At 58.7% G+C, this 14,017-nt stretch overlaps 6 protein-coding genes across 6 annotated transcripts; 2 read left to right on the forward strand and 4 right to left on the reverse strand.

The window, feature by feature from the left end:
• Positions 1–106: 106 nt before the first annotated feature.
• On the reverse strand, positions 107–2,260 carry WHR41_01095 (uncharacterized protein; the record flags this gene model as incomplete). The annotated part of the gene is made up of 1 exon (XM_069369701.1): positions 107–2,260. One exon carries the CDS (start codon positions 2,258–2,260, stop codon positions 107–109), a length of 2,154 nt encoding a protein of 717 aa, XP_069233243.1.
• A 309-nt stretch (positions 2,261–2,569) lies between these two features.
• Positions 2,570–3,728, forward strand: WHR41_01096 (uncharacterized protein). The gene is made up of 2 exons (XM_069369702.1): positions 2,570–2,810; positions 2,874–3,728. The coding sequence occupies exons 1-2, from the start codon at positions 2,606–2,608 to the stop codon at positions 3,590–3,592; spliced, it is 924 nt and encodes a 307-aa protein (XP_069233240.1). The 5' UTR covers positions 2,570–2,605; the 3' UTR covers positions 3,593–3,728.
• A 520-nt stretch (positions 3,729–4,248) lies between these two features.
• Positions 4,249–5,232, reverse strand: WHR41_01097 (mitochondrial 37S ribosomal protein mS35; the record flags this gene model as incomplete). Its single annotated transcript, XM_069369703.1, has 1 exon — positions 4,249–5,232. One exon carries the CDS (start codon positions 5,230–5,232, stop codon positions 4,249–4,251), a length of 984 nt encoding a protein of 327 aa, XP_069233241.1.
• Positions 5,233–5,448: 216 nt separating this feature from the next.
• alg13 (UDP-N-acetylglucosamine transferase subunit ALG13) lies at positions 5,449–6,450 on the forward strand. Its single transcript, XM_069369704.1, has 2 exons — positions 5,449–5,871; positions 5,933–6,450. The coding sequence occupies exons 1-2, from the start codon at positions 5,571–5,573 to the stop codon at positions 6,199–6,201; spliced, it is 570 nt and encodes a 189-aa protein (XP_069233248.1). The 5' UTR covers positions 5,449–5,570; the 3' UTR covers positions 6,202–6,450.
• A 1,177-nt stretch (positions 6,451–7,627) lies between these two features.
• On the reverse strand, positions 7,628–9,610 carry WHR41_01099 (uncharacterized protein; the record flags this gene model as incomplete). The annotated part of the gene is made up of 1 exon (XM_069369705.1): positions 7,628–9,610. The coding sequence occupies one exon, from the start codon at positions 9,608–9,610 to the stop codon at positions 7,628–7,630; it is 1,983 nt and encodes a 660-aa protein (XP_069233249.1).
• Positions 9,611–10,417: 807 nt separating this feature from the next.
• On the reverse strand, positions 10,418–12,646 carry glnA (Glutamine synthetase). Its single transcript, XM_069369706.1, has 6 exons — positions 12,513–12,646; positions 12,412–12,447; positions 12,259–12,351; positions 11,462–11,966; positions 10,986–11,407; positions 10,418–10,927 (listed from the first exon to the last, which is right to left on the reverse strand). The coding sequence occupies exons 1-6, from the start codon at positions 12,513–12,515 to the stop codon at positions 10,835–10,837; spliced, it is 1,152 nt and encodes a 383-aa protein (XP_069233015.1). The 5' UTR covers positions 12,516–12,646; the 3' UTR covers positions 10,418–10,834.
• Positions 12,647–14,017: the final 1,371 nt, after the last annotated feature.

The raw sequence follows: 14,017 nt of genomic DNA on the forward strand, positions 1-14,017 counted from the left end.
CCGCGTACACACACCTCGCGATGAGCGCGCTGACCACACCTCGTACAATATCCTATGGACATACTGTTATCCACACAATAATGCTACCGTCCTCTATGAGCATCAATCATGGCGAGCCAACCTCGAATCTGCCCTGCTTGGCGTTCGCCGCGTCGTCAATCGTGGATCTGAACTCCTTCCACAACTTCTTGACCACTCCATCATCGACCATGCGGTCCACGATCTTGTTGGCGTGTTTGCGACGCTTTTTCGTGCTCATCTTGTCTCGCCTCTTCAATTCCTTGGCCGTGTCATACTTCTGGTTGTGCAGCCATTCTACGACCCATTCGTACAAGTGATACCGCCAGTGTTGAAGAGCGTGTGCCGTGCGTGCGTTCTGAGCACAGAAACGGCCAAGGTACCAAATGCGATTGGCCGGTGGCACTTCTAGACCGCGAGAATCGTAGACAACGTGATCTCCAGTCGATTGCTCGCTGTCGTCGCTATCGTCCTCTTCGTCATCATCGTCATCATCCTTGCCGACTTCTTCCAGGGTCTCACGGTGGTACGGCTTCCCAGTAAACTGCATTTCGATAGTCGCCGGGTGGCTGCCGCGATTGCAGGCGTCGCATTTGTCATGTACAAAATCAGCGCCACCACCCATGGGGCTGTCACGTTCAATGGCGGGCCGCGAGCGAACCGCGCTTGTAAACTCGGCGTTCCATGCAGAAGACATGAATTTCGACCCTGCGAGCCCAGAAACTTCGTCGTCTAGCTTCTGAAAGGTGAGGGTGTAGATCTCGTCGTCCATCGCAAAAGCCGGGTTGATCTTCTTCTGCACCATCCATTCGATTGCGAACTTCCACAAATCCTTGGCTTTCATCGACGCGTATCTCGTGTACTTCAGCGGAATCCCTTCGGGCACACCAAGTACATCGTCATCGCCCTCCTCAATGAAATCTTCGTCGTCTTCGTCCGCGTCGAACATAGCGCGTCTGCTCACGCGTTCAGGCTCGGGAGATTCCTCCGAGTTGTCGTACATCTCGTCAAGTTCGCGTTGGTCCTGCATCGCAGCGTCTTCATCCTCATGAATGTCTGGCAGTGAAGGCTGACTCGATCGCGCTTGCTTCAAACGCTCCAAAGCCTGCTGCCGTGCGTTCTTCTTCAGCGTTTGTGAATCTCTGGGCGGTCGATTTTCCTCAACATCGCTGCTTGGCCCAATGAAATCCAGATCTTCCTTCAAATCATCTTGTTCCTCCTGTGTGAAAGCCGGTTTGCGCCGCTGTAAGCGACGCTTGCCAGGAGTCACCGGTGCTAGTTCTTCATCATCGTCGCTGTCGTCTTGTTGTGCAGGTGCTCGATTCGGGTCATCGATAATCTGCAGGTCGTCTTCACTGCCAGCAACTTCCGCGGGAGGTGACGAGCTGATGAATGACGATTCTCGCTCCTTCCTCCGACGCTTTTGTGTTCCCAACGTTGTTGGCATGTCGTCCTCGCTGTCGTCGTCCACTGCTGGAGCCTTATCAGGCACAGGCCTGGCTTTCTTCCTAGCACTTGGGAGCACAATCTCATCCTCATCCTCATCCTCGTCTTTGTCCTCATCCGCAGCGCCATCCGAAATAGGTTTGACCTTCTTCCTAGCACTCGGCAGCGCAATTTCGTCCTCATCCTCATCCTCATCCTCATCCTCATCTTCTTCTTCTTCTTCTTCTTCTTCTTCTTCCTCCTCCTCAGGACTCGGCTCCCTCTCAACCTGCGAACTCCCCTTTCCACCCGAACTCATAAACCCCATCTTCCGCTTCTTGCTGCCTCCACGCACTGTAATCTCGTCACTATCCTCGCTCGACTCCTCATCTCTACTCCTCTTTTGCCCTCTCGCCTGCGTAAACATGCTCGGCGCAACAGGCGGATCGGCGTTTAGTCTTCCGTTCGAACTCTCAGGCCCGAAATCGAGCCTCTGCTGTTTCGCGCGGCGCTTGTTGGACTTCTTCCGCGACGACGATCGCAAGGGGTCTGATCTGATCTGCTGGTCTTCGTTTGCTGGTGTCGGGAGCATCGTATTTGTGTTTGCGGTTGAGTCGTGGATAGACGCATCGTTTTCGTCTATGTGAGACGCGGGCGCCGATCGTTTGCGACGCTTTGAAGATTGTGACGAGTTGCCGTAGCCGACAGCGGCGGCGCGGTCTTGGATCTGCTTATTGTAGCCTTGAGCCGCAGGGTCGGAAGAAGGGATCGGGGTGAATGTTATGCGCGCCTGGCGTTTGCGCGTGCTGGGCGCCATAGTTTGGGGCGTGAGGAGCTGTTGCTGTTGCAAGGAAGGGTTTCAAACAAAGCGAGGTGAAGCTGGACAGACGACATGCAGAGAATGAAAAGGAAGCAAAGCAAAGCAGTGAGATCAAAGCGGTTTTCGCGGCATATGGTATGGCAGTGACAGTGAGAGGCTGCCTTTCGCATGTGAAGAAGCCCTGGCCCTTCACTTTTCCATCAGCCGAGTCACGTCCGTCGCGTCTCAGAAACATGACGTGCACGGGCGAATGACGTGCATCAGATCGCCCTCTGGCGCCTTCTCGTTTGAGCTTCACGTGCCATGTCCTGGAGTTCACTGCTCATCATCTAAAAGTATTTGATGAGAGGTTCTTTTCAGGCTTTGCGAACTATTCCGTTCCAGACTTCAATCAGGCCAAAATCAACCAAGGGCCGTGCCAAACGGCCCAAGATGGCCAGCCAAAATGTTGCCTCAGCAGACGACTTCGGAGAACATGTCGAAAGCACATCAGTGCCCGGCAAGCAGTCAACGGAGCGATTTCCTCGATCTTCTAGGCCAAATGCCTGTGAGTTCACATCATTCCAAGAGAAACAAAAAACCACTTCATAATCTCATTGTTGATATGTAGTTACAGAACTCATGAGACACAAGCCAACCGCTCAGGAAGCCGACAAGCCAACTCAAAAGACCGTCTTCGCGGGCCGCGATGGATTAGCTGCTTACACGATCGATCCGGAATCATTCCCGCCAACCAGAGTAGTCTACCACAACGAAAGGTTCGTCGTGATCAACGACCTCTATCCAAAGGCGAGCATACATCTTCTCCTCCTGCCTCGGGACCCCATCAAGAACGTCATGCGACCTCAAGACGCTTTCGACGACGCACAGTTCCTGGAAGACTGCCGACAAGAAGAGAAGAAAGTCCGCGCCACCGTTGCCAGCGAACTCAGACGTCGATTCGGGAAGCACAGCGCCTCTGACCGGCCACGGATAGAAGCAATGGAATCAGACGACCCTCCTGACGAATTGCCACCCGGTCGCGATTGGGCTCAAGACGTGATGTCTGGGATCCACGCGAATCCCTCCATGAGCCATCTGCACATTCACGTACTCAGCAAAGACATGGTGAGCGAGCCCATGAAAAAGCGGAATCATTATCTCTCGTTCACGACGGACTTTCTCGTTGGGCTTGAGCATTTCCCGTTAGCGAAGGATGATTATAGAAGGAGATACACGCATTTTCCGGAGGACATGCTGTGTTGGAGGTGTGGGGAGAACTTTGGCAACAAGATGAGCAAGTTGAAAGAGCATTTAGCGATGGAGAAAGAGCAATGGATCAGGGAATGATGAGTTACCGATTGGCAATATGTTTATCGTAGCGTCTCTATGCGAGACTTTATTCGGGAGACGGCGTGTGTATTCACGTGTCGATCCACACCCCAAATTATCCGACCACATGACAAATCCAAAGCTTTCAATAACGTTGACACTGTGCTGCTGCCATCAGCTGTAGTCTCCCCAAGAATTCCACGCCATGGAGAGGCCCTTCACCACTCATCCTTAGTCGGGATGGTTCTTAGCTTTCTCAATGGTATTACCGGATAAAGTACGCCATATCTGATTGTAATAGCTAAGAGCGTAGGCTCTCAGCTGAGATGGTTCTGGGAGTATCTCAGAGGCAGTATGAAACTTGAGTTATACATAGCCGCTGATAGCAACGTACATCCGTACAGATGTATCTGATGCTAGGTGTGGGAGGAGTCTTCAAGTCGCTGCGTTGTGTCCAGGTTAAGTTCCTTTCGGACGAGTCGTCCAACAGTCAAAATTTCGTGAGAAAAGCTTTGGCGGCCAGTCGCAGTGCTTTGTTGAGCGCGCCTTTGATGATTGTAGAAAGTCAGAATCGGCCGTTCGTTCGGCCTTCAAGATTTTTGTCTACAGTACTGTACACCCCTCTACGCCTTGCAAATGCACCGCTTTCCGCACCATCGTACACATCAAGCTTCTCACCTTCTGGTGGGACGCTGACCCATCTGCTTGCGACCAATGTGACCCGCAGGGAGCGGTGCTCTCGCCTCAGCCATGATGGGTTGCTCGACCTTCGTCAGCTCAATCTGCCTTGCCCGCTCAATCGCTTCCACGCCAGAAACGATCGTCTTCTTCTGGGCTTGCTGGGCCTCCCCAGCCTGCGCCTCTCCTTCCGTCTTACCCTCCGCGCTCTCCGCCGCAGCACCCTCAGCCGGTGCCTCCAGCGCCTCAAGTTCCTTCAGCTCCTCCAGCTCCTTAGCCCTAGTAGCCTCCAGCTGCGCCCGCCTCTCCTCCGTAACCCTCCACTCAACCGGGAACCCAGTATCCGGGTTCGCAAGCCTCGCGCGCAGCAGCGCCTTCTGCTTGCGCTGCATGCGCTTGTTCTCCACATGGCGCAGATCCAGCGGGACGTCCTCGAACTTGTCGGCCTTGGGGTCCCTCGCCTCCTTGAGCAGCTTCGCGATCGTGTCGCCGAGGAAGCGCTTGTTCTGGGCCTGGTGCTCGAAGCTCTCGCAGCTCATGCGGACGATCTCCTTGTGCGGGTTCCAGCGGGCGCCGGCGAGCTTGACGAGCTTGAGGCGCTGCGCGTCGGTCAGGTCCGGCAGGTCGGCGGGCGCGAACTCGACGACGACCTTTTTGGACGCCGGGTGCTGCTCGCCCATGTAGGTCGTGTAGCGCCAGCGGAGGGGCTGGCTCTGCGCGGGCGGCGTGAAGGGTTTCGACAGCGAGCCGAGCAGCGGCATTTCCCACGCGGCTTTGCGGGCCAGAGAGCGGATTTCTCGGTGCGTTTCGATGTCGGCGTGGGCTTGCGAGGGGATGTCGGAGAGGTCAATGGGAGGGAGGACTTCGGGGTCGGGGGAGATTTGTGAGGCGGGTGTGGGCGTTGAAGAGGTGAAAGATCGAGTCCATTGTTGGAGTGGCCTCGGAGCCTTGCGGCAGGCCTGTCGAAGTGATGTTGCCATGGCTGTGGTGGGTGTGGAGCGCGGGCAATATTGCTGGCATTGCTGGTGAAGCGATGTCCAAAAGTCGGGATAGTGGCCCGTGCTCACCTCCGACAGCGACGGCCTTTCTCGCTGCATGTGAGACTGAGGGCTGCCGGAATGGGGATAGCGCGGACCGAGCTTGGTGACAGCATCAACGAGACCTACGCCTCCCCACCATTGCCGGAGCTGCATAGAGGCACAACGCTATAGCTGCCGGTTTCGTCTCTACCAGCGCGAATGTAGATCATATACTCCTCCGTCTCCTTCGCTGGCGGCGTTTGCTCATCAGTCACACTCACTCCAACTTAAGCACAGCCATGTCGTCGTCCAAGCTCTGCTTCCTCACCGTCGGCGCGACAGCGTCTTTCTCCGAATTGATCGAAGCGGCCGTCTCTCCGGCCTTTCTCACCGCACTTGAGTCGCAAGGGTACACTGAGTTGAGCGTACAGTACGGTCAAGATGGCCAGCAATTGTTCGAGAAATGCAAGACGGTAGCACAAGGGACCTCCAAATTGAAGGTTACTGGGTTCGATCTGGACAAGCTTGGCCTAGGGAAACACATGCGCCGGGCCAAGGGCGGCAAGGACGCTGACGAAGGTGTTGTGATTTCGCATGCTGGTATGCTAACGTCCCTTCTCGTGGCACATTGGCCCTTTGTCCGCTGACACGATGGATGTAGGCTCCGGCTCAATCCTCGATGCTCTCCGCACCGGCGTCCCTCTCATCGTTGTTCCCAACGAAACCCTGCTCGACAACCACCAAGTCGAACTCGCTGAGGCCCTCGCTGAACAAGAGTACGTTGTGCACGGTCGATTGCCGCAACTTCCCAAAGCACTTGCGGACGCCGAGAAGCTGCGACAGCGAGCGAAGGAATGGCCTCCAGTGAACAGCGGACCTGAAAGAGGACTGAAGGGCATTCTCGACGATGAAATGGGTTTCTTGGATTGAAGCTGAAGGAGTTGGAGATACTCTGAATTGACTTGGTCGATCAATCAGCGGAATGTTGGCTGGAACTTGGTTGTCAAGCGCAGGCGCTGGAGGGCTTTGGGTACAAGGATCGAATTTCGGACTGCTTAAGACGAGACGAACGAGATGCACATCATTTGTGGAGGAATTTTCTGCCACGAGACAAGGATAGATCGGATGATCGTCAGAATGTCAACTTAAGACGAGAAATGACAACGCCAGATCAAAACAGTCGCAACACCAAGAACCACGAAAGAGATACATGAAACAGTGAAACTAACCAATAGGTCGAAACAAAAACACCACCCTTTCAAATTGAATCTAAATTGGCTCACACACAGCGCAGTCGCCCTGCAACCGCACCCCCACAGACTCCTCTCGACTCTCGCTCCAAGCCTCGAGCAAAAGCCCTGAACTGCGAATTGAACTCCCTCGCAACACCACGACTCACAGCATCCCGCCTCAGCCGACCACTGGAGCCATCATCCATATCGCCCAGAAAGCCTAGATCAGGCACAGCATCGTCTTGGTAGTCCTCCAGGCTCTCCAAGCTTGCAATACTCTGCCCCATCTCGCTATCATTGCTATACTCCGACCCATCCTCGTCCGCCGTCGCACTAGCCACAGCAGTCCTCACCGCGCCCAGCATCGAACCAACGCTCATGCCGCCGCGGCCGTGAGGCCCGCAGCGCGGGCACGCCGCCGAGACGTTCTGCGAGCCGTAGTCGGTGCTGTGCGCGCAGGGCCTGGCCTTGCCCGAGAAGGAGCTGACTGTGGCGCGCGGGCAGGGCGCGCCGTGGAAGCGGTGCTTGCCGGCGTGCCCGCAGCTGTGCAGGGGAGTGGTGGTGTAGCACATTCCTCCTCTTGAGAGAGACACGGGGGTTGGGCGTGAGAGGGTGCACTTTGGGGGAGCCTGTCCCGCCGCGTCTACAGCACGTCTGCCTGCCCGTGTCTCTGCGATGGGGTCACTGGTGATGGACGCCGTGGTGCCGATACGGTTGATCAATGGCTGGGGGAGACAAAACAAGTCCGAGAAAGCAGAAATCACAGCGACAGCTAGAGGGTTTGATCAGAGTGTGGGATGGGAGAGAGGAAGGAGAACTCGGATCGGTGCCAATGGCGCCGCTGCGGCGGTAATATTCTGATTCCCAGCGATCTGATTGTGAGAATCGAAGCTATGGGTTTGTGAAACCGGAGGTTCGAAACAATTGGCATTGTCTAGACGTCGTCTTTGTCCATCTGGCGTCGCGGGTTTTTGTTCTCTCTCGCGTTTTGCGGGGATGAACAAAGGGAAGTGAGGTCAGATGGCCTGCACGGGGCGGATGTGGTAGTACTGCGACACTGGCAGCCCAGCCAGCCTGCGAACGCAGCATCAAGCGGCGGTATGCCCAAAACGAGCATCAATCAATCACTTCGCCTCCTCCCCCCTCACCCACTCGACCCAAACGCCCACAGACCCACAAACCTCCAGCGCCCTCGCCCACCTCCTCGCCTTCTTCCCCTCAACCGCCACATCCCCATCAACCCCCGCAACCCTCCCCCCAACCCCCACCTCGCCGTTCAACCCGACAGAAACCCCAACCGCAACCTCCCTCTCCCCATCGCGCGTCGCAAACGCCAAACTCAGCGTCGGCTCCGGCGACGTCGCGAGCGCGACATCGACAGCCAGCGCGTCCGGCGCGCCTCCCCTAGCCCCATCCGCATCGCCCCCGTTGCCATTGACGGCAGGCCCGGAAGCGCCGAAAACATCCCTCAACAACCCCCCAAAAACAGCCCACTGCCTCAGCAGCGGCAGGCTCTCGACGAGCTGCCGCGGGTGCGCGAACGGCAGCTCCTGCAGCCCGAAGCCGAAATCCGGCCTCGCGACGTGCAGCCTGTACGCGTGCGCCGCCTCCCCGTCGGGCGTGAGGACGCTCTTCGCGCGCTCGAGGTCGGCGCTCGGGATCAGGAGGTTGTGGAGCAAGGGCGGGGTCTGGAAGGCTTGCGGCGGGGAGGCGGAGAGGGAGGTCAGGATGCTGCAGGCTGTTTGCCAGGGGAGGGGGATGGGGGGGTCGAGGCGGGCGAGGAAGCGGAGGGAGGGGAGGAGGGGTTGTTGTTGGGCTTGTTGTTGTTGTTGGGATTGTTGGGAGTCGTCTGCGTTGGTGCTGGAGGTGGAGAGGAAGGTGGGCGGCGGGTCTTGCCAGGGGATTGGGGACTGCGGTGAGAGAGTGAGGGGCGAGGGGAGCCAGGTGGAGGAGATGCGGATGGGCGGGTACATTTCCGGCGGGCAGCGGTCGAGGTCGAGGTCGAGGGTGTGGAGGCCGCGGGGTGTGGTTGTTGTTGTCGTTGTTGTTGTTTGCGCATGCTGATGAGGGCTGGAGTCGATTTCCATTGCCGCGTCGTCGGTCGATTTCTTCAGCGCCGCGCCGCGCTCGTCCTGCCAGTAGTCGAGCGAGATCCCGAGCCCGCCTCGCTCGTGCGCGACAGGCCTCCCGCTCTTCTTGCACAGCACCCTCCACTCCGCCTTCTCTCCAGCGCCCACCCCACCCTCCTCCACCCCCTTCACCTCTTCCACCCACAACCTCCTCAACGCCCCAAACACGCCCCCCAGCGCCTCAAACCCACTCACCCTCCCCCCACCAACCCTATCCACCCTCGCAATCCACTCCAACCCCCGCGCAAACCCCTCCAACCCCCCACCCCCCCTCAGCGCCTCAAGCAACACCTCGCCCGCCCTCTCCGCAACGCCCTGCACCCCCTCCCCCTCGCCCGAAACCAAAACCTGCACGCCCCGCGCCCTCCCCGCCCTCAACTCAACATCAACCACGACCGCCTCCCCCGCAATCGACACAGTCCTGTTGCCCACTTTCCGCTCCCTCTCCTCAGCCGTCAAAACCTCCGCATCGATATCGTTCGCGAACCCGACCCGCCGCCCCGCCCGCGCGATCCCCTCCTCGCTCACCCGCCCCCTCGGCACCCCAATGCGCTTCAGGACCCGCCGCATGCGCGCCCGCCGCTCCTCGTCTTCGTTGCGCTTCGCGCCGCCGCTCGCCGTCAGGCTGAGCCCGAGGCCCAGCTCGCTCATGCTGGGCACCATTGCGAGGGCGCCGGGCGTGAGCTCGATGCCGGTCGCGGGGCTGGGCGCCAGGAAGCCCGAGGCGCTGAGCGAGGGGAGCATTTGCGCGGGGGTGCTGGCGCTGGCGGTTTTGGTGCTGCTGGCTGTGGGGTGGTTGGTGGGGGTTTTGGCCGCGGCGGCGGTGCGGGTGGTTGTCGGGGAGGGGTGGCTGCGCGGTTGCTGGGGGGCGTGGTGGGCGGGCGAGGTGGTTTGCGTGAGGGGCGTGGAGGCGGCGTGGGTGGGGCGTTTGGAGGCGGAGGGGGGGTTGGGGGGTTGGGTTGGGGTCGGGGTTGCCATTTGTCGTTTGTTTGTTTGTTGTTGTTCGTTTTGTGAGAAAGGAGTGATCGGTTTGCGCGCAGGCTCGGGAATGTGGTCGTGAGGGTTTATTGTTGCTGTTGTAGTTCAGGTGATTGCAGAGTGAGCTCCGGCGATGATGCTATGTTCGGACGGGAGTGCGCCAATGCTCTAGAAAAAGTGAGACCGCCTAACACCACGCGCTACAAAAAGCGGAAGTGAAGCAAAGTAGAGGTACCTGTGGTGGGCTCGTAGATGTGAAGAAGCGCAAGGTAGGTAAGGTGGAAAGTCGCAATCTCTCGGTCCGCACGTGAAGCTGCGCGCAGCTCGGTGGTCAAACAGCCGAGCGCGTTGCGTCCCGCAGGATCAAGCTCGGAGTCAGGTGACCATCAGCCCTACGAGTCAACCCGCCCTACCGGGCCCTATCGGAAAACATCCGATTGAGCATTATCGCAATCCAGCGATCGTTGGTAGCGATTGATGGCTTTGCGATACGCGTTTCGGTAGCGATATGCAGGTGGCTGCGACGCAGCGGCGATCATGAAGGACACGATTAGAGGAATTGAGCCACTAGGTAGCTTCTCGAGCGAGATGGCCGGCGCTGGGAGTGCGTTCGCGTGGAATTCAGGGAAGAACGAAAATCTGATGCTATGTGGGATGACTCGGATCACCGTCAGCATGTAGAGGTACTTGAAAGGCCCACGGAACTTGCACTTGAGGAGATCAGAACGATGACCAGCACTGTTGGTCATGTGCTCCGCTCATAACTTCCAACTACGACAAGAGCAAACAAAACGGCACGAGGCCAAATACACATCGAATGTCGCGCGTCGGCATGCATTCCAACTATCTGTGGCTCCGGCGTGATGATCGCCAAAGCTCAATTATCAGGACCCATCGAGGTGGGGAGGGAGCTAGCAGCCCTCTAGAAGCTATCAAGAAAAAAGAAGAAAACACCGATCCCCAATGCCGCAAACTGAACTGGGCAGAATTCTTGTGAACGTTGCAAAACAAAAGCCAAAACAGAAAAGGGAAGTCGCGACACGTCTTTGTGGTGTCGCGCAAAGGTATCGTCTCGCGTCTCAGCATGTGGACGCTGTTGGGCGCGTCGCACGTTACGGGGGGGGTGGGTTTCCGTCTTTCGGTGTGGTGGGTGTATACATCTTGTGGTGTTGTGTTGTGTTGGTTGTGGTTGGTGGAAAGAGGAAGGTTGTCGTAATGGTTGATCTAGTGCTTGGTCTCGGCGGGGATGTCGTCGGCGGCTTCGCTGGCCTCGGAGGCCTTGGCGACCATGTCGGCACCCTCGACCTTGCCGCAGAGCTGGATATGGTGTTAGTGATTTGTTTCGCATTGCGGGTTGTCGAACTTTCAAGCTTACAGTCTCGACGATCATGCCAGTGATCTGGTAAGGGTCGGCGTTCGAGGCCGGCCTGCGGTCCTCGAAGTAGCCCTTGCCCTCCTCGGCGACGGCGCGGTTGACACGGACGGAGGCACCGCGGTTGGCGATACCCCAGGAGAACTTGTCATATGACGCAGTCTCGTGGCGGCCGGTCATACGAGCCTCGTTGCCCTCGCCGTAGACCTTCATGTGCTCGGCGTGGCGCTTGCTCATCTTCTCCATAGCCTCCTCAATGGCCTTCATGCCACCCTCCTCGCGCATCGCCTTGGTAGAGACGTTGCTGTGAAGACCGGCACCGTTCCAGTCACCGGGGACCGGCTTGGGGTGGAAAGTCACGCGAGCACCGAACTCTTCGGCGACACGGTGAAGGAGGAAACGGGACATCCAGAGCTGGTCACCGACTGGGAAGTATTAGTAAATGTAAACATTTCTGCAGAGAGATTATGGTGACTCACGCTCAATGCCAGAGCAAGGGCCGACCTGGTACTCCCACTGAGCGGGCATGACCTCGGCGTTGGTGCCAGAGATGTTGATACCGGCGTAAAGGCAGGCCTTGTAGTGAGCCTCGACAATATCGCGGCAGAACACCTTGCCAGTACCGTTACCGCAGTAGTAGGGACCCTGGGGGGCGGGGAAACCGTTCCTGGGCCAGCCATAGGGCCAGCCGTAGGCGTCAAGAAGGGTGTACTCTTGCTCAAGACCGAACCAGAACTCTTCGGCCTTGTGGGCCTCCATCAAGACGGCGGCATCGTGGCGGAAGTTGAAGGTGTTGGGCTTTCCGTCGGACATCCAGGTCTCGGCGATGACCAGGATGTTGTCGCCGCGACGCCAGGGATCGGGGTAGTAGGCGACGGGGCGGAGGTAGACATCGGAGTTGTCGCCAGGGGCCTGGTTGGTCGACGAGCCGTCAAAGTTCCATTCGGGCAGGTCTGCGAGCGATTCGACCTTCTTGGGAAGGGTCTGCAAGTCTCAGAATTAGCTAATGCCCAGGCGGAGATCTTTCGAGAAATGCGTCATTGGCAGCGCGCTCGGCAGATGGCTCGATCCGGGCAGACTGCGCTGACCCGGTATGAAGTCAAAGGAGGGTCCCGAAAAGCGCCGAAGCCGGCGTCGAGAATCGCAAGCCACAGCCGAGTACCATTGTGCAAGCGCGCGAGAATCCGGGGCGGCGAAATGACGCGCGTGTCCACCGTTGCGTTGCGTTGCATGCGCATGTTGCAGATTGTTGTAGGGACGGATGGATAATGCTCACCTTGGATTTTGAGCGAGTACCGCCGTCGGCATCGACCCAGACGTATTCGGCGATGACCTTGCCGTGCTGGGGCAGATCCAGGTATTTCTGGAGCTGGGGAGTTGTCAGCGCGAGTGTCGAGGATGGCTGTGGATGCGCAACTGTTTTGCTTACGTTGGTGGTGTTGGAGACGTAGACGCTGTCGGTCGCCTGAGCAGGAGGGTCAGTCATCGGTTGCGGAAAGGTGTTTGGCAGAATGCTGTCTGGCGACTCACCATTGTGTATGAAGCCGCGGGGTAGGGTTGGGGAGATGCGGTTGCGGTTGACGGAGCAGATGGTGCGGGTGCAAACGACTGGGCTGACAATTGCCAGAGAGCGGAGAGGGGGAGGGTGGTGGAGTGTGGACAAGGCGTGATGGAGGGACGGCGGCGGTTTGTATATAATAAAGCAGGCAATGCGGGAGGGCGCGAGGGCGCGAACTCAGGCGGCAGTATGTCGCCGACGCTCGGGGCAGGGCCGGCTGCAGGCAGACCCTCTCGACCCTCCGGTCGCCAGTGTGGCGTAGCCCCAGCGCCTTGGCCGCTGAGGCCGCGAGGGCGCCGGCAAGCTTGTGCCTTGGGAAGTTGGGGGGCCTGCGCCGTGCGTGCCTATTTCCGTGTACAGGCGAGGCGCGCCCTGCCCCAGCCGGTACGCAACAGTGATGAGCCCGGGGGTGTCTATTCGTCTATTCGCCCGGGGCAGCGAGCCAGGCCTGCCTTGACACACCGTTTGCAATCGACACTCGCGGGCTCGCGGGACTGCTATCTTGGGCGAGGCAAATAATCCCACCCGCGAGACAGCCCACGATGTCCCACCACTCCCGCTACCGAGCCCAGCAGCAGTGCCACCCGCCGCCACCCCGGCCCAATCAGCAAACCCTCGACCGACCACTCCCACCGCGGCGATCCCCCGTCTCACGCGATCCCAGCCTTCCAATCGCACCGCCGCGATTACTGTCGCGATCAGCCTCAGGAACCTGCATGCCATGCCGTGCCAGGTCTCCAGAGCAACCCGCGCCCGCCGTGACGATGCAGGCCCCACGAGCCTCAGACAAAGGGCAGTCGGGCAGTCGGGCGGCCGGCAGCCACATGGCTTATCTGGGCACACGACACTGCCAGACTGCTTTGTTTTTTGGCCCAGGCCGACAGACGGCAGCATCACCAACAGTCACGATTGCTCCATGGCCGCACCCGTGGCACCACAAATCCGCGAGGGCCAAGGCGCGCAACCCGCACGCCCGCTGGCAACTCGCTGGAGTTTTTGCGGGATCTGAGACGATCCAGGAACCATTGACACATATTACGTGCGCGCCCTCGTCACCGCGAAACCTTGCCGCCGAAAGTCGCTCAGCACTCAGCATCCATCAGCCCGCCGCCCCAGCCCAGCGACGCCTGATGAGTCCCAACTCGCGCATTATTAAATCCCTCCGCGCACCGCGCGTGCGCTTAGCAACTGACACATATTTGCGCGAAAATAGCCTGAAAACAGCGCGCGCCGCGACGCTGGCCTGCAGCCCTTCATCTCGCGTCGTATCGAGACTCGCGCCCTCGCTCGCCGTCCTGCCGAGCGCTTCGGCGGGTCTATACCAACGGCTATCTTCACGCCCTACACCGCCCGCCCCGATCTGCTCGTCTTATCCCACCCGAGGCCCCGGCCGTGCGCGCCAGAGATAAGGACGTTATAGGGCGGGCCAATCACCGCCGCGCCCCGCTATCAATTTGACATCAAACTGATAGCCGGC

This window comes from Cladosporium halotolerans, assembly GCF_011745625.1.
Source record: "Cladosporium halotolerans strain TM138-S3 chromosome Unknown Sca3, whole genome shotgun sequence".
NCBI lineage: Eukaryota > Fungi > Ascomycota > Dothideomycetes > Cladosporiales > Cladosporiaceae > Cladosporium > Cladosporium halotolerans.